Here is a 16,123-nt window from a genome sequence, read left to right on the forward strand (position 1 = left end):
CAGAAAAAAAGGCATACGCCTTAGTCTGCGATAATCTAAAAGCCGGGGCAATTAGCTGAGAGTGGTTATTAGATCTGAGATTGTGTTTACTCGTTTTAGGCCTTAATTCCTCATTGAGATAGGTGGGGCCAGAGGTTTTCATGCAATTGAAAGAGATGGACAGGAGCCGAAAGAGAATTTGTTCCTTAATAGGGAGCCAATGAAGTTCGCTTCTAGCCTTAGAGATATGATCTGACACCTTGTTGTCCTTAACAACCCTACCAGCGTTGTTCTGCAACACCTGCAATCTATTCAGTTCTCAGTTGGGAAGGCCAATCAGGAGGCTCCTACAATAGTCTATCCTGGAGCTTATCAGTGCTCTTGCTAGCGTTTCCCTATTGGTTTGTGAAAGAAAGGGGTGGGCATGCAAAAGCAGTTTAATATAATAGGAGGACAAAGCCACCAAGCTACCAACCTGCGCTTTCATGTTAAGGTTACACTTAAGATAAATACCCAAAGTCTTGACTTTTTTCTTGACCTCTATAACACAGTCATCAATTATCAGTTTAGAGTATTGGTCTTCAAGTTTGCAAATCTTAGGATCAGTACCCACAAACATAAGTTCTGTCTAGCTTGTGTTAAGAGCCAGTCCATTAGAACACATCCAGCTTTGGATGAGAAGGTAAATCCAGTTGATATTAATTTAATCGTCCAAAAAGACACCAGTGATGGGTATAATACACTGGGTATCATCTGCATAGTTAGTAAACTCTGTTATTACTGTCCAGGAAGTCCAGAAAAGTCACCGTAAAGATGTTATAAAAGATAGGAGAGAGACAGGCTCCCCGAGGGACGCCTTGACTCAACTCCTTGGTGTTAACAACTGCCAGATTACTGCTCACTCTCCAATGGTAGTCTTTCAGAAAAGAGGTAACCCAAGGCCAAAGGTAACCCCGAGGTTAAGAACCTCGGGGTCATCTTTGACTCCTCCCTTTCCTTCTCCGCCCACATCTCTGAGGTCTCTAAAAAGTCAAATTTCCGTCTGGTCCTCCTCAGAGGTACTCTGCCTTTCCTCTCCTTCCCCCAGAAGCTCATGGTATCCCAAGCTCTGGTTCTCTCTAGCTTGGACTATTGTAACAGCCTCTTTCTAAATCTACCTGCCTCTACTCTCCGCCCTCTGCAACTAATCCAGAACAGGACTGCGAGACTTGTCCTTGGCCTCAAGCCCTGGGATTGTATCTCTCCAGCTCTGAAGTCTCTCCACTGACTCCTAGTGGATGCAAGGATTAAATTCAAAACCCTTTGCATTGTCCACAAGGCTTTCTGGGGCCTGGGTCCAAAATACCTTCAGCTATCCCTCCGCAAATACCTCCCCTCTCGAGCTCTTCGCTCCTCTGCCTCCAACTCCCTCAGGGTCAGTCGTTTTTCTAAAAAACGAGCTGGGGGTAGATCTCTGTCTTCGGCTGGGGCCGCCCTCTGGAACAGCCTCCCTGACACTCTAAAACTTGAGGAGAACCATCTCTGGTTCCGGAAGCACCTCAAGACCTTCCTCTTTTCTTCTGCCTTCGCTCCCCCTCTCCCCTGCTGATCTGTTCTCTCGTGGCACCATGCACCTGGCCATCCTCTGTCCTTTGGGCCCAGGTACCTGCTCATCCTGTCACCCTCCCGCACTGCCTGCAGGCCACCCCTTGCACTGGGGTCTGTATCTGTACCCATACAGCCCCCCCTTTTTCTTCCTGCATTTATCAGACCTACCCTGTCTTCTGCCTTAAACCTAGCACTTGCAAATTGTTGGCTGCATTACTACTGTTTGTTGCCTTTATTATTTATTTATTGTTATTTGATCTGTTTCTCCTCTGCTTTGCGCTTTCCACCTCTCCCCTTCCATGCACTTTTCCCCTCCCCCCTCTCCCATGCACTTGCACGTTCTCAATGTCACTGGGCCTAGTAAGATCGCTGTTTTGTTCTCCCCTGTTCCTCTCCCTTGCCTTGTCGCGCTCTGAAACACTTGTGCACGAGCGCAATAGAAATAAAAAATCAATCTGCCGCCAACGCTGAGAAACCCGCCACCTCCCTCAACCTGGAGACCATTACAGTATGGTCTACCAGGTCGAAGGCGGCAGATAGGTCCAACAGCATCTTGCACACTGTACCAAACTTCTTGCCCAAGGCGGTCTATCTGTTCGACTTGAACCAGAAATCTACCTGCCGGTGTTCTTTCTGGACCTGCAGTTGGAGGCTGAAAGAGCTTTGCATTCCCTGGACTTGAGAAGAGTGCTCAAGATCTACCTCTCCTGGACAAGATCTTTCCAGAAATAGGAGGCCTTGTTCGTCACTTTGGGGGGCTCGGCTCCCGGCACTCAAGCTTCCAAGGCCTCCATCATTCGTTGGATGGTCCAGGCCATTTCAGAGACTTACGTGGCCATGGGATAGACTTTCTGTGGGGATTCATGCCCATGCTGTCTGGGACAAGGCTACGCTGGTTGGTTTTCAGAGACACTCTTCCTGGGAAGTCATTAGCAAGGCGGCTACATGGGCCACTTCATCTGTGTTCTGTAAGCACTATTCCCTGTACACCAGCTACAGGCGAGATGCAGAGTTCAGTCACCGGTTCGAAGGAACCTTTTTGCTTCTTAAGCATGAGGCAGGTTTTCACAGGTCCACCCATTTGTCTTGTTCGGCGGAATCACCTATTAGGATTGAGGAAAGAGGACGGGGCGTAAGAGTAATTAAAGTTACTCACTGTAGTGACTAGAGTACTCATAGTCCTTAGTCCCCTGACTAGAGTACTCATAGTCCTTAGTCCCCTTTTCTCCATACGTCCCACCCACCCTTCCCCCGCTAGTATGCCAGGGGCTAAAATTGTCAGCATAGCCCGGTATTAAAGTGTCCGATATGTAAAAAGGGAACTGAGGTGAGGTGCATTATGTCAGTATGCCTGGGGCTGCCCCTCTTTGTCTTATGCTAAATTTACAGGCGTAGCTCATTCTTTCTCTTCCAAAGGTTCCAGGACCGTCCACATGTTGGGGGACGCCCACAAGGATGGAGGAAAGTAAAGGGGCTTCATTACGAGTCCGGCAGTAACCATGCCGTTGCTTCCGGCAGATTGCTGCCAGACTCAACACTTTACCCGCACCTGACATCCCGGTGCCACTGGGACATTAGATGTCCCAGCGTTTCGGGAGGTCAGGTGCCGGTAAATGTTAATCTCCATTCCCATGGAGCACCATAGGACTCCATGGGAGTGGGGAGAGGGAAGCAACAGTGCTAGTGCTTCTGTGAAAACTCTGCAGGCGGGTGCCATTGCACCCAGCAGGTCAGACCTGCCGGGCGCAACGGCCTCTGCCTGCAGAATTGTAGTGTGGCGGTCCGGAATGAGGCCAAATGAGTACTTTAGTCACTACAGTGAGTAACTTTAATTTTATGCATACCAGGGAAATGTCTAGTGTCGGGGAGTTTTACTAAAGTCCACCTATGGTAGGGCAGTAGAGGACTCACTCTTAGGAATACAGGGATCCAACTCTTAGGTTTGGCCAGAACTACCCAAAAGGTTTGGTAGCTATGATCGAGCAGCCAGGCTTAGTCTAGGAGGGAGAAGGGCTATAGTTGAGTACAAAGACCTTTGAGCACACTTACAGACAGGGAAGCACATACACACTGTAGTTCTATAAAAATATGGTTATTTATTATATATACTCGGACAATGTTCAAATTGCTGCAGTTCAGGTAAGTAAAAATAGTTCACACAGATAGGTATATACATTAGATATTTGCTGTTACAATACTCAGTTCAATAATAGACATTTAGATGATAAACAGGTAAGTATAGAGTAGCTTCAGGTTAGCAAATCATTCATCAACCAGCATTTACTTAATTAGCAATACTGGTAGGTAGGCAACTTTAGGAAAGCCCTATCTTTAGGAGTCCAACCCTATCTGGGGAAGGAGTGTCTCAAAGGTCAGATGGGGCACTGGGGGACTAGTGACCCTTGGTTGGCAGAGCAAAGGAAGGCAGATGGTGTCAAAGTTGTAAAATATCAGAAGCGTTTTTGTAACAAGTAGGTAACGGATTTGGATTCAGCAGGTTCTAGCTAGGCCACCTGAAGGATTCCAGCCTAAAGGACGGTTGACCTAAGGCCTGAGAGAACATGGCTGCCCCTCCCCCCCATGTGACTCCTCAGAAAGGTCAGGAGGAGCGAACAGCAACACAACAACTGCCCAAGTAAGTACAAGGAGTTAGACAGTGCCTTCTATGATGAAGAACTATATCACTGGCAGGACCCCAAGGGAAGACGACAGCAGCTCTCGTTCGGGTCTCTGTCCTTGGCGGCTGGAGGAGGAACTTTTGGCAGGAGCAGACAGTCAGACTCGGTCACATGGATGCCCAGCAGACTATCTTCGCGGCACTGGTTAGACCCACCATTCCAAGGGAGGAAGCCATCCGTTTTGGATCTTCCTGTCGCACAGAATAGAGGGTTGGAGCATCAGCGGTCACTCGGTTGGCTTTGGCGGTCGCTGGAGGTAGTTGCAGATGTCTTCTTCGAAATGGATCTTCCATTGATCGACTCTGGCTTCAGCATCAAGACCCTCACCTTTTATGCAGGAACCTACCCAATAAGCATTCATGCAACATTCACACTTTGGGTGGTGTTTGTCCCGAGGGGACAGCCATGCACCCAGTCAGAACTGGATCGAAGCAGACATAATGGAGGACAAAGGCCTGAGGAGTTTTTGGGTCCTCCCAGCTTCTTGTCCTCCCGGACACACTGGTGCCTCTGTGTGAGCTACTCAATGGGAGCCTGTCGAAGACAAAGGAGTGAGCAGGACTTCCCCCACACAGGTTAGTAGAGGAAGGCTCAAGAAAGGACAAGCCATTGTGAGTTGGTGGATAAAGAAGACAGGCACCATTTTAGGTCAGTGGTGAACCATGTATCCTTTACCGCAGCCCCTGCATGCAAAAATTCACAAAAGTCATTAGAAAATATCCACTGCCACCAGCAGACTTAACATTGTATCTAGACAGTTACAGGTTAATGGAGAAAAAAGTGCTCTCCAGCATTGGATCTTTCATGGATTCACATGCTTTGAATATTCCCCGCCGAGAAGCTGGGAATCCTCACTAACATTTTATTATAGCTTATAATAGAATTTATAGGCTTACTTTAGTGGTCCATCCATGTCCTTTTGGGTGCATTCTGCCTCAGCCAGTGGGACGTCGAGTGACAAGCTCCACCCAGGAGGCCATCTTCAGATTCTAACCGCCCAGCTTTCTGAGGAGTCCTTGAGGCTTTCTCTCCAGGAGAAATAAGGCCAGAAACCAACATATTTCCTTCACAACTCAAAAATCTTTCTTCAAAAACAGATAAGTGCTTGTACCTTTCAAATATGGAAGAAAAGCATAAAGCACTTTGCAAAGCATGCCAGTCATGTGGAATTAAAAATGTATGAGGGAGACAAGCATTCTGAATGCATTTATTGTCTATCTCCGACTCACATCCAGTAGGATTGTGAAATTTGTGCCACATTTAGCACAAAAACCCTCATGGATAGAAAAAGGAGACTAGCCTTTGTTTCATTGAGGGCATGTACCCCTTCAGAGGCCGAATCCTCTACACATGTGGTGGAGGACAAATCTGACAGGCCAAAAACTAAAAGGGTCAGGATAGAGGGCAGAATGTCTTCTTTTTCTGCTACTTTTAAAAAGAAAAACAGAACAATCTGTCCATCCGTAAGTGACCTCACTGACGGGAGAACCGTCAAAAACAAAAACTACCATGGAATCCACAGGAAGTGCTATGTCAATGAGCACGACCATCCCCGCTGCCACCCATCAAACCATCATCGACAACTTAATCGACAGCAGAACATGCTAAATCGTCAACGACGTTACCGCCCACACACCCGATGACATCAACCATGCCTTCAAAGGCCTCATCGGCAGCTTCAGCTGCTCCCTCAATGACGATATCGTACAAGGCAGTCCAAACAACATCGACAGCAACGTTACATGGAAAGTCTCCAACACCTCTCCTGACTGCGCCGTCAATGGGGGGCGAGGGGGCAGAAAAAGGACATCAAGGCGTCCTCGTCCATGGGAGACACAGAAAATGTCAAAAATCTGGAAAAAAGAAGGGCAATTCAAAAAATGAAGACACAAATACAGGTCTGGAGACAAACACATGCCAGAAAGAAAAAAACATGAACCAAAAGGAGACTCTATATAAGAAATACATTATTATTATTAGAGCTGCACACCCATAGGTCTCAGACTGCTCAAATAACAGAAGACATTATTATCCCACAGAGTGGTACTCTGTCCCTGTACAAAGCCCAATATTCCTTAAAATACCTGTCAGGCCCCTGCGCTCGAATATCATAGACAAACAGACCATAATGACTGAAAGTAGCCCATCCCTGCTTCAAAAAGAGGGCGACACTGATCACCCAATAGAGTCTAAGGGCCTGTTTCCAATCTCGTCAATTCTTCCAGACCAGATACTGGAGCACCATATTGATTCAGAATTTGAACAGGGATACTCACCCCAGTCATCTGATGAAAACCAGTTCTTGCCAGGGGAAGATTCTGTGGAACCAGGGTTACAAGAATTCACGCAACCAACACCAGCAGTCCCGGACACCCCTTTAAGACCAGCAGAACCTTTACTTAACCCACTGTTCTTGTTATCAATACAAGTTATATCTACTCCCCAGTCTCTTTTTCAGCAACTGCATGCTAGACTGCCAATCAGCCAACCCACACCTGCAGGCATCCGATAACGCACCAGGCCCTTTGGGAGAGCCCTGCAGGTCTGATACAACGGCAAGAGGCCATCTTAATGAACCAAGAGGTAATACAGCCACCAGGTGTACAACCTCACCGCAAAGGGCGCCTATCAAACTTATTAGGCAAACGTGACGGCACAGTTCGACTAGAACATGAGGGTCTTCTCCAACTACAACACATGGGTCTTCTCCGAAACCACAACATTCTTCATACAGTCAAGAAGGAGAACTACAGTCCTCCATTATGGACGATGAGAGAGACAACGGGGACACTGACACTTCTACCTCAAAATCACCAGAGTTAGACAACTGGGAGGACACAAGGCCTCATTACAAGTCTGGCAATCCGGAAATATGGGTGCCGGTAGCAACGTACTAGCACCCTTTCCAAACTACCGGACTACGACAATGGCGGTAGGATTCACGGATCCCCCGGCAGGGAATCCTGGCCCCTACCGGTATTGTCTTCACAGAGTGTTGGTGCTTCTGTGTCCCACTTCCTGTGGGAATGGGGACTTACAGTTTCCGCCACCTGACATCCCGGGCCACCGCAACTTGTAATATCCCGGTGGCACTGAGATATCAGGGAATGGAAATGGTGTTACGAGGTCGGTGGCAAACCAACGGTAGCATCGGCAAATTCCGCCAACCTCGTAATGAGGCCTACAAACCTGGGTCTAAACCAAGACGCTGAAGAACAGTCACGTCAATCTCCACCCGATGACATAACTGCATTCCCCAATACAGTCCAAAATGTCTAGTGAAGAATTTGGCCAATTTCCATCGGAGCAGAAAAAAGATTGTTTCCTGTTCGATTAATGCGCAAGGGCAGGAAAGCAGTAAGGTTAACTTCCATTCTAGACCATGTTTGGGAAGAAGGGCTGTTGCTCATGAAGAAACCCTTTTCAGAACCAGCATTAAAGGCAGCCTAGAGAAGAAATGTAAAGCACCGGAGGTATCCCCAAAATGTCTTACATGCTAACCGACACCTGACTCAGTGGTTTCAGCGGCAGCATGCAGAAAATCTACTACACAAGGTCAAAAACACACAGTTTCGCCTGGCAATGACAGCAGGAAGCGAGATGCATTTGGCAAGTAATGTCTAGCCATAGGAGCCATGACTCTAAAAGCATCAAATTCACTGTCAATACTCTAAAGATACGACCGCGAGATGTGTGGCAACACTATTAGAGTACTTGCCAGAAGATCCCCTCACCTTGAACTTCATTTTATTCTCCCGTCCTAACTCCCCTCCCCATCCTTTTCTCTCTCATTTACCTAGGTAAATTGTTCTACATACTGTTTTAATGTCTTGTTTCATATTTGTAAATTTTGCTTCTATTCTTTTATTTTTATTTTTTACTTTTATTTTATTTTTATTATATTCCATGTATTCTTGTTGTTATAATGTAAAGCGCTTTGGCGTAAAGCGCTATATAAACAAAATAAATACAAATACAAGATTTAAAAAAGCAGGACCTAGACATCCTGCGAGAAGGGGAAGACGCCTCCAATCATGCAATCAACTTAGCAGTCGATATAGCAGAGACTAGGTTTAAACAAATCAATAATGGCGTTGTGCTACGAAGACAGGCATGGTTCAAATGCGCAGAGTTCAGGGCAGATGTTCAGTCAAAGGTATTAGACATGCCTTTCGAGGGAGACCAATTATATGGTTCCAAAATTGACGATGCCCTTGAAGCCATAAAAGTGGGTACAGATACAGCAAGATCGCTTACCACGCTAACAGTGACACACTTTTTGCTTTTTCAGAGGAGCCTCAGGTCATTTCACGGCAACAAACTGAGGTGGCAAAGAGAACCTCATATTCACAAACATACTACCAGGGGTATAGCCTGGCATACCCATACAAACAAACAAACAAGACTACAAGCACGCTCCAAGAGGGTGACAGACAACATCCGCCTCTAGGGGCAGGCTGCAAAAACAAGGCTGGCTTACATCAACTGGTTGCACCCACGGCCCAATTGGGGGCAACCTACAATATCATCTACAGCCGTGGCAACAAGTAACCACAGACAAATTGTTGTTAGACATCATGCAAAGTGGGCATGTCATCGAGTTCCAAGGAACCCCTGCTCAGACGCCTCCAATATTTCAGCACCAGCTGCACTTAAACATCTTAAAATGCGAAATAGAAAAACTGCTCACAAAAAATGCAATCGAAAAGGTTCTGAAGCATCAGAGGGGCAAGGGCACCTACTCACGATTCTTCATAGTCAAAAAACCAGACGACTAGGACCAATTCTGGACCTAAGAAGTCTGAACAAATATGTCAAGAAACACAACTTCAAAATGGTCTCCCTGGCAGAACTCATAAGTTCAATAAAGGAGGGTGACTTCCTGGTGTCACTTGACCTCAAAGATGCATATTTTCACATTCCAATTCACAAAAGCCACAGAAAATTCCTAAGATGTGTCGTGGGCACGAATTCCTATCAATTCAAAGTCCTCCCGTTTGGTCTTCGCTCGGCCCCAAGAACATTCACAAAATGCCTGGCCCCAATAGCTGCATCGTTCAGGAGAAACGGATATCATGTGTATCCATATCTCGACGATTGGTTAGTATGAGCTCCATCGTGCCTGGCAGTGGAAACAGCAATCCAGCAGGTGTCCAACAACCTCTTACACCTCGGCTTCGCAATAAATTCTAGCAAATCCTGCTTTGGGCCATTGAACAAGCTAGTGTTTCTAGGGGCACAGTTCGACACCATTGAGGGCCAGGTGCGCCCCTCATGGAAAGGGCATCGCCCATATCCCGCCTAGTCATAAAATTCATCCCGAGAGCCAGGATCATAGTCGGGACCATTGTGTAATTCTTAGGCACCATGTCTTCCTGCATTCCTCTAATCCAACACTGCAGGTTGCAAATGAGACCGCTACAAGAATTCCTAGCGGATCCTTGGTCCCAGCCAACGGGAAAGTGGAGAAACAAGATAACCATAACAAGGTCACTCCGACAGCTTGCAGTGGTGGCTCACACCAGCCCACATCACCAAAGGAGTCCCATGCAGGGATCCCCCATTCCAGGAAACCCTAATCACGGAGCCTCACTTGCAGGATTAGGCGCGCACACAAACCAGTTATCAGTAAAATGCCACTGGTCCCCCGAGACCAACTCCACATCAACATTCTGGAGGTCAAGGCAGTAGCACACGCCCCTTTGCTCATTCCAACCAGTGCTCAAAGGAAAAGTGGTATGAGTGTTCACAGACAACACAACCACAATGTATTACATGCAAAAACAGGGAGGCCCAAGATCAAGGACACTTTCCAGGGAAGCCCAACAGTTGTGGTACTGGGCCCTCGGAAACAACATGCAACTGCAACGATTTCACATGCCAGGAAAGGAAAACTAAACCGCAGATCAATTCAGCAGAGCCATCGACCAGCCACACGAATGGCAACTAGTGGACATGAAGCTCCCACAAATCTTCAACAAGTGGGGAACACCGACATTCAATTTGTTTGCCACATGGGAGAACAAAAAATGCCCGCTGTTTGCGAGCAGGTATCCACCCCATCAATTGCTAGGCAGTGCATTTGCAATGTCATGGGAAGGAATGTTTGCCTATGCCTTTCCCCCAATGCCAGTCCTATGCGAAGTCCTGCAAATGATTGCAACATACAAGTGCATGGTCATTCTCATAGCTGTGACTTGGGCGAGACAACCGTGGTTCTCGGAACTTTTTCACCTGTCCCAGCACCGTCCAATCCCTCTGGGTCAAGACCCCGACCTGTTGACTATGTGCAACCAACAGGTGAGACAACAGAACCATGGGGTACTCCACTTAAAGGCTTGGCTCCTGACTTCAAAGAGTTCGGACACGTCCCACTCAAGCTAGAGTGAAGAAAAATCCTAAAGGCTGCCAGAGCGGGGTCCACCAACAAGTCATATGTGTACAAGTGGAATCGGTTTTGCACTTGGTGCTCCCAACAATTAGATTGTTAAATGTGTAACCTCACCAAATCCTTCCATACCAATTAGCAAAAGACGGTTTCTTTCACTCATCCATCAGAGTACATTTGGTGTCAATCTCTAGATACACCAGGAAGCATGAAAAATTTCCCATTTTCGGAGCCTGCATCATTAAGCACTTCATAAAGGGTCTGTTCCGCACTTAACACCTTCAAAAGAAAATACCACCTCAGTGGAGCTTAAACACAGTACTGTCAGCCCTCATGAAGCCCCCATTCGAACCCATTGCCTCTACAGACATAAAGTTTGTGTCCTGGAAGATTGCTTTTCTAGTAGAAATCACGTCCTTCCAACAGGTGTCAGAACTACATGCACTATGCGTTAGACCTTCGTATCTACGGTTTGAGAAAAACAAGGTCATCTTAAAAGCAAACCCTATGTTTGTTCCCATGGTGTTGTACAACTTCCACCTGCAAACTGAAGTAACCCTACCGGTTTTCTTCGCAATCCATCCACACCAGCTGAACAAGATCTACATTTGCTCGACCTTCGAAGAGTCCTGAAGTTCTACATAGACAGACCCAAAAACATTCAATGAACATCTCAACTGTTTGCGGCTTTCGGCCCTCCTAACAAAGGTCGGCCGATTTCAAAGTAAGGTATTGCGAGAGGGGTTTCCACCGCAATTTCCACAGCGCACGTCCAGGCCAGGCGACCACTGCAAGGGCCCGTTCGTGCTCATTCAACTAGGGCAGTGGGGTCTTTGGCAGCTTTATGGGCAGGGGTTCGCCTGTCGGACATATGCCACACGGCAACCTGAACAGTTCCACCCACCTTTATCAAGCATTACCGCAAGGGTGGACAGAGCCGTCCTACAACACTTGTTTCAACAAGGTATGCCTTCTCCATTTAACCCTCCTGTTACAAATTGTTAACTGCTGTGGCAATCTATTCAAAGCATGTGAATCCATGAAAGATCAAATGATGGAGAAGGAGTATGTTGCTTACCTGTAACTCCTGTTCTCCAGCATTGGTATCATCCATGGATTTACCTGCGCCCACCTACCACCCCTAAGGGAGCATGGCCACATTACGGCAACTCTCATCCTGATGGGGTCAGAATCTGAAGATGCCCTCATGGGTGGGGCTTGTCACACGACGTCCCATTGGCTGCGCCAGAATGCACCCAAAACGGCATGGATGGGCTACTAAAGTGAGCCTAACAGTTCTATTATAAGATATAATAAAATGTTACAGAGGATTCCCAGCGTGTAGGCAGGGAATATTCAAAGCATGAAAATCCATGAAAGATACCAATGCAGGAGCACAGGAGTTACAGGTAACTAACATACTCAATGCATCATACTCCATACAATGTGTCCCCTCAGCACTCCATATAAGATGGGGTGTGCTGATCTCACAAAAGAAAAGCATAGGTAGGAAGCGCTGTGTACTGCAATGGTAAAGTATGGATGCCATAAACAGATGGAGGAAAGCAGACTCCATTTAGAGAAACCAAAAAAGGTTCTCACAGAAAAGAATGAGTGATTGAGGAAAAAGGTTCCCACTGTAGGGAAACAGCACGTGACTGAGGAAGCACAGCATGGTTGGGCTTATTTTATGGATTTAAATACTAGGAAACTAAATTTGAAAAGAGATTCATGCTGTAAGTAGAGCCAGACAGACACCCTGGAATCAGGGACCAAAGACTGGAGAAGAACCGAAAATATTGTGCAAAATGCAATTAGGAACATTTTGAATTTTGTCGAGGGGATGGGTAGCAAGGGTTACCAAGGGGTAGGCTAGCATAGAAGTCACAGTGGTGGAATTCAGGGGGTCCCGGGGGTGTGATAACAGTTTTACTGAGTGGTTGGTTAGATGGTGGCTGATTTTTCTGATATTAACAAGGTTGAGCCTGGCAGTAGTAGCAGTTAAGGATATGAATTGGCAGAGTTCTAAGTCACTGTCAAAGGAGAGTGTAAAGTTTTAATCTCTGAGGGAAGGGGAGATTGAGGGAGAAATACATGGTGGTGGGTAGGAGTGGATCAGAGTGAGAAAGGATGCATAAGTGAGCATAAGAGTGAAGTGTCATCAGAGCTTAGACCTTCCCCCACTTGAAGGTGGATGGAATCAGGGGTAGCTGAATTGCAGGAGATGGAGAATAATCAATAAGACAGATAAGGGACTACCCAGGCAAGTTTAGAATCTGAGCAACTGTGGAGACAAAGTGTGAGGCAGGAGGGATAGAGGTGAGTCCTATGTGGTGAGCAGTGATTAGAAAGTAAGAGACATGCTTTATGCTTTGTGGAGTGATTACTTCGGAAGCCCGATTGGAGTGGTTCACAGAGATTGCTGAGTTCTTATAGCTGATACTGTTAAAGAGTACACATTCAAGAACCTGGGAGTAGTGACAGAGAAGGGAGGCAGCCCTGTAGATGTCAGGATTGTTTTGATCATTGCTTTCTTAGCCCACGCAGTCTTGTAAGATAGCTTATTCAAGAAAGAGGTTAAAGAGATACCAATATCTTCACTGGTTAGAGAGCCAAAGGGTACACTTAGGCACAATACCTGTTGGAAAATCCAGTGACAGCCATGACCACAAGCTGACCAAATGTGGGAGTCAAAGTGATCCGTGAGGAAGGAAGTCTGGTTACAGAGAGATCTGGTGTTGCTGTTATGGTGTTAGGCATGTTAGGGATGTGATAGGATGGCAAAGAGGCAAGACTGAATTATATGAGGGTAATGTATGGAAGAACGTGGAATCCCACGAGGTGGATAAGGAGAGGGTAATGAGTATGAAGCTAAGATTGTGCAAGTGCATGGTTAGAGTGGGGATTACCGCCAAGATGCAGCTACACAGCGTCACTTAAAAAAATTCATGAGCTGCCACTGAGTCAAGGCTTTTTGCAACTGGCTTACTAGAGTTCTCAGATAATTTTCAAGTATAAAGCTAAGCTTGATGCTATTTTAATCTCTGTTATGTTCTGTTGAGTATACTTTCCCTTTGGCAGCTTCCACTGTGGCTCTGGGTCTCAGTGAAATTGCAAATTATTAGTGAATTTGTTTGTGTTTACTCTTAGTGTGTAATTATCTACTTTTATTTCAGTTAAATACACGTTAAAGGGCGAATTGGATACATTTGAAAATATCCATCGGGGTAGAGAGCTTCCAGGATTTATCAATTACAGGACATTTGAGGGAATAGTTACAACGCAAATAAATACATTGGAAGAACCAGCTGTTGGCATGCTAACACTAGTCACAAGTAAGTTTTATTCTCAATCTTTGTCTGAAATATTGAAAATGTGATTTGTTGTTCCTCATTTATTAATAAGACATACTAATATCACAGGGGAATGTTATGGGGTTATTCCATCAATGGCTGATAAGTTGCTTCAGTTCTGCCAACTGCTATACCAATGTTTTCATTTAGCTTGATGCCCAGCTGATAGCTGATTTCTTAACCGTCTGTCCCGGGTGGATTATTAGGCTGCAGACAATATTGTCATGGTCCTGCCCAGGAAAGCTGTTATGCAGGGTTCAAGAATGTCCCTGGTGGCTTCCTTGTTGATTCTAGTGACATTTGCTCAACTCGTCACTTCTTCTCGTCTGTCTTTTGGATTAGCTAGGATCTGTGACAGAACCTTGAGCTGGTTGAGGTAAGTGTCCTCCGCTGACAACCTAGTGATGGGACTGCCTTTCTTGGCCCTTGTCTAGTTCCCTTTCCTTTACCTTTCATTCTCTTGTGCTCCCATCCTTCTCCTCACTCACTCTGCTGTTTTCTACCCATGCCTTGATCATTCCCTCCTCTTGCTCCGACTTCTCCCTTGCTCCTCTTCGTCATTCCCTCCTCAAGTTCTCCCTTATTCTTCTTCCTTCACCTCCTCATTCCTGAATCACTCTGCTTTTACAACCTCCTTCCGAACTCCCTCACTTTCGTGTACTTCAAACCACCTTTTATACCATGGAACGTGTAGACAACAGAGCATTGATGCACACCTAGACCCTATCACTGGAAGGAGTATTTGATTGGTGCACTGGGCCATCGCTAATCAGCAACAGAGACATTGGAGCTCATTACACATTTGCCAATATCTAGAATGGTATTTTTTGGCGGGATACCGACAAATAATATCACTGTTACTGCCACCTGATATCTTGGTATTACTGGGATATTACAGGGGGCATGAAGGACAGTAAATAGGGGATTGCCGGTATTACCAGCACCGGTAATACCAGCTGTTGTTTGCTGGTGGGGGTTTGATTTACCTCCTACTCATGTCCAACGAATGCAGCACGAGAAACTGGATGTTTTTTACTGCTCAGTGCAAGCCTCAAAGCCAAATGAAAGCTTGCCCAAATTGGAATATATGACTCGTTTTTTGCAGACATGTTACTGTTAGGTGAGTATTGTGACAAATTAAATGGGCACCAAACCTTGTGCGCATTGTGTGCTCAAAACAGATGCATCCATACATCATTGTCACTGATATGTGTTCAATTTAAAAATCTTTGTCCATTTTTATGTTTCCAAAATGTTAATTGATTTTATGCAAAGCAGCCAGGAGTTACTGTGCCATTCATTTCCAAATGCTTTCCAATAGGAAACGTATTTACAAAATGAGGGAGATTTACTCACTTATTGAATTGTTTGTATATTGAGTAAACAAATATTGTATTAATGAACATGTGATTTGTTTACAAACTGAGCAAGAGAAAGGTTTTTACAATATGCAGACTGGATGCAAACAAGACCACCCAACATTATGCTGATTGACCCAAAATACATGTTTGATGGGTTTTTATGATTTCTATTATTATTATTGCTATTTTTAGAATGATGGTATTTATTGAGTGCAGACCTAGCTTAGGGAAGCAACAGAGCACTTCATATGTCATGGAGGAAGTACACGGTGAGGGAAGCAGATTACAAGGGATCAATACAAGAGAGAGGATAGTTAACACAGGAAGAGTAGGGTGAGCAATTTGGCAGCAAGGGATCTACAAGCATCCAAGGGTGGAAACAGGGGAGAGCAGATCAACCAGTCTCACGTTAGTTGGAGAGCGGAGTATGTGTGGACTTGGGTGTTAGGGAGAAGCCCTTCCTTTAAAAGGATGGTCTTGATCTTCATCCTGAACTGTAAAAGCAAGTGGTAACTGTTAGGAAAGACTTTTTTTTCTGCTGCTTTCCTTTCATATGCTTCTATGGGACACCCTTATCCTTTTGCTCATTGTTATTGGGAAACTGATCAGTCCATAAAACTATCAGTATTGAGTGACAATTTCTCTCTTCGTATGTTTCTTGTATTGTTACACCTGCACACTTCATCAGCGTGTGGGAGACCATCTACACCGACAGATGGGTGCTGGAGGCTCTCCCCCATAGAGACGCCCTAGAGTTTCATCAGAAGTGTCCGAGAA

The 16,123-nt window shown here is 45.8% G+C and overlaps 1 protein-coding gene across 1 annotated transcript in view; it reads left to right on the forward strand.

The window, feature by feature from the left end:
- Positions 1-16,123, forward strand: part of LOC138525817 (interferon-induced GTP-binding protein Mx1-like) — a 1,137,278-nt gene that overhangs the window by 759,278 nt on the left and 361,877 nt on the right. Inside the window, exon 9 of the mRNA XM_069636045.1 lies at positions 13,809-13,967. Within this exon, the coding sequence (XP_069492146.1) occupies positions 13,809-13,967 (159 nt within the window). The remainder of the gene's footprint in view (positions 1-13,808; positions 13,968-16,123) is intronic.

The sequence above is a fragment of the Ambystoma mexicanum genome, chromosome 7p (genome assembly GCF_040938575.1).
Source record: "Ambystoma mexicanum isolate Mex_15411 chromosome 7p, UKY_AmexF1_1, whole genome shotgun sequence".
NCBI classification, from domain to species: Eukaryota; Metazoa; Chordata; class Amphibia; order Caudata; family Ambystomatidae; genus Ambystoma; species Ambystoma mexicanum.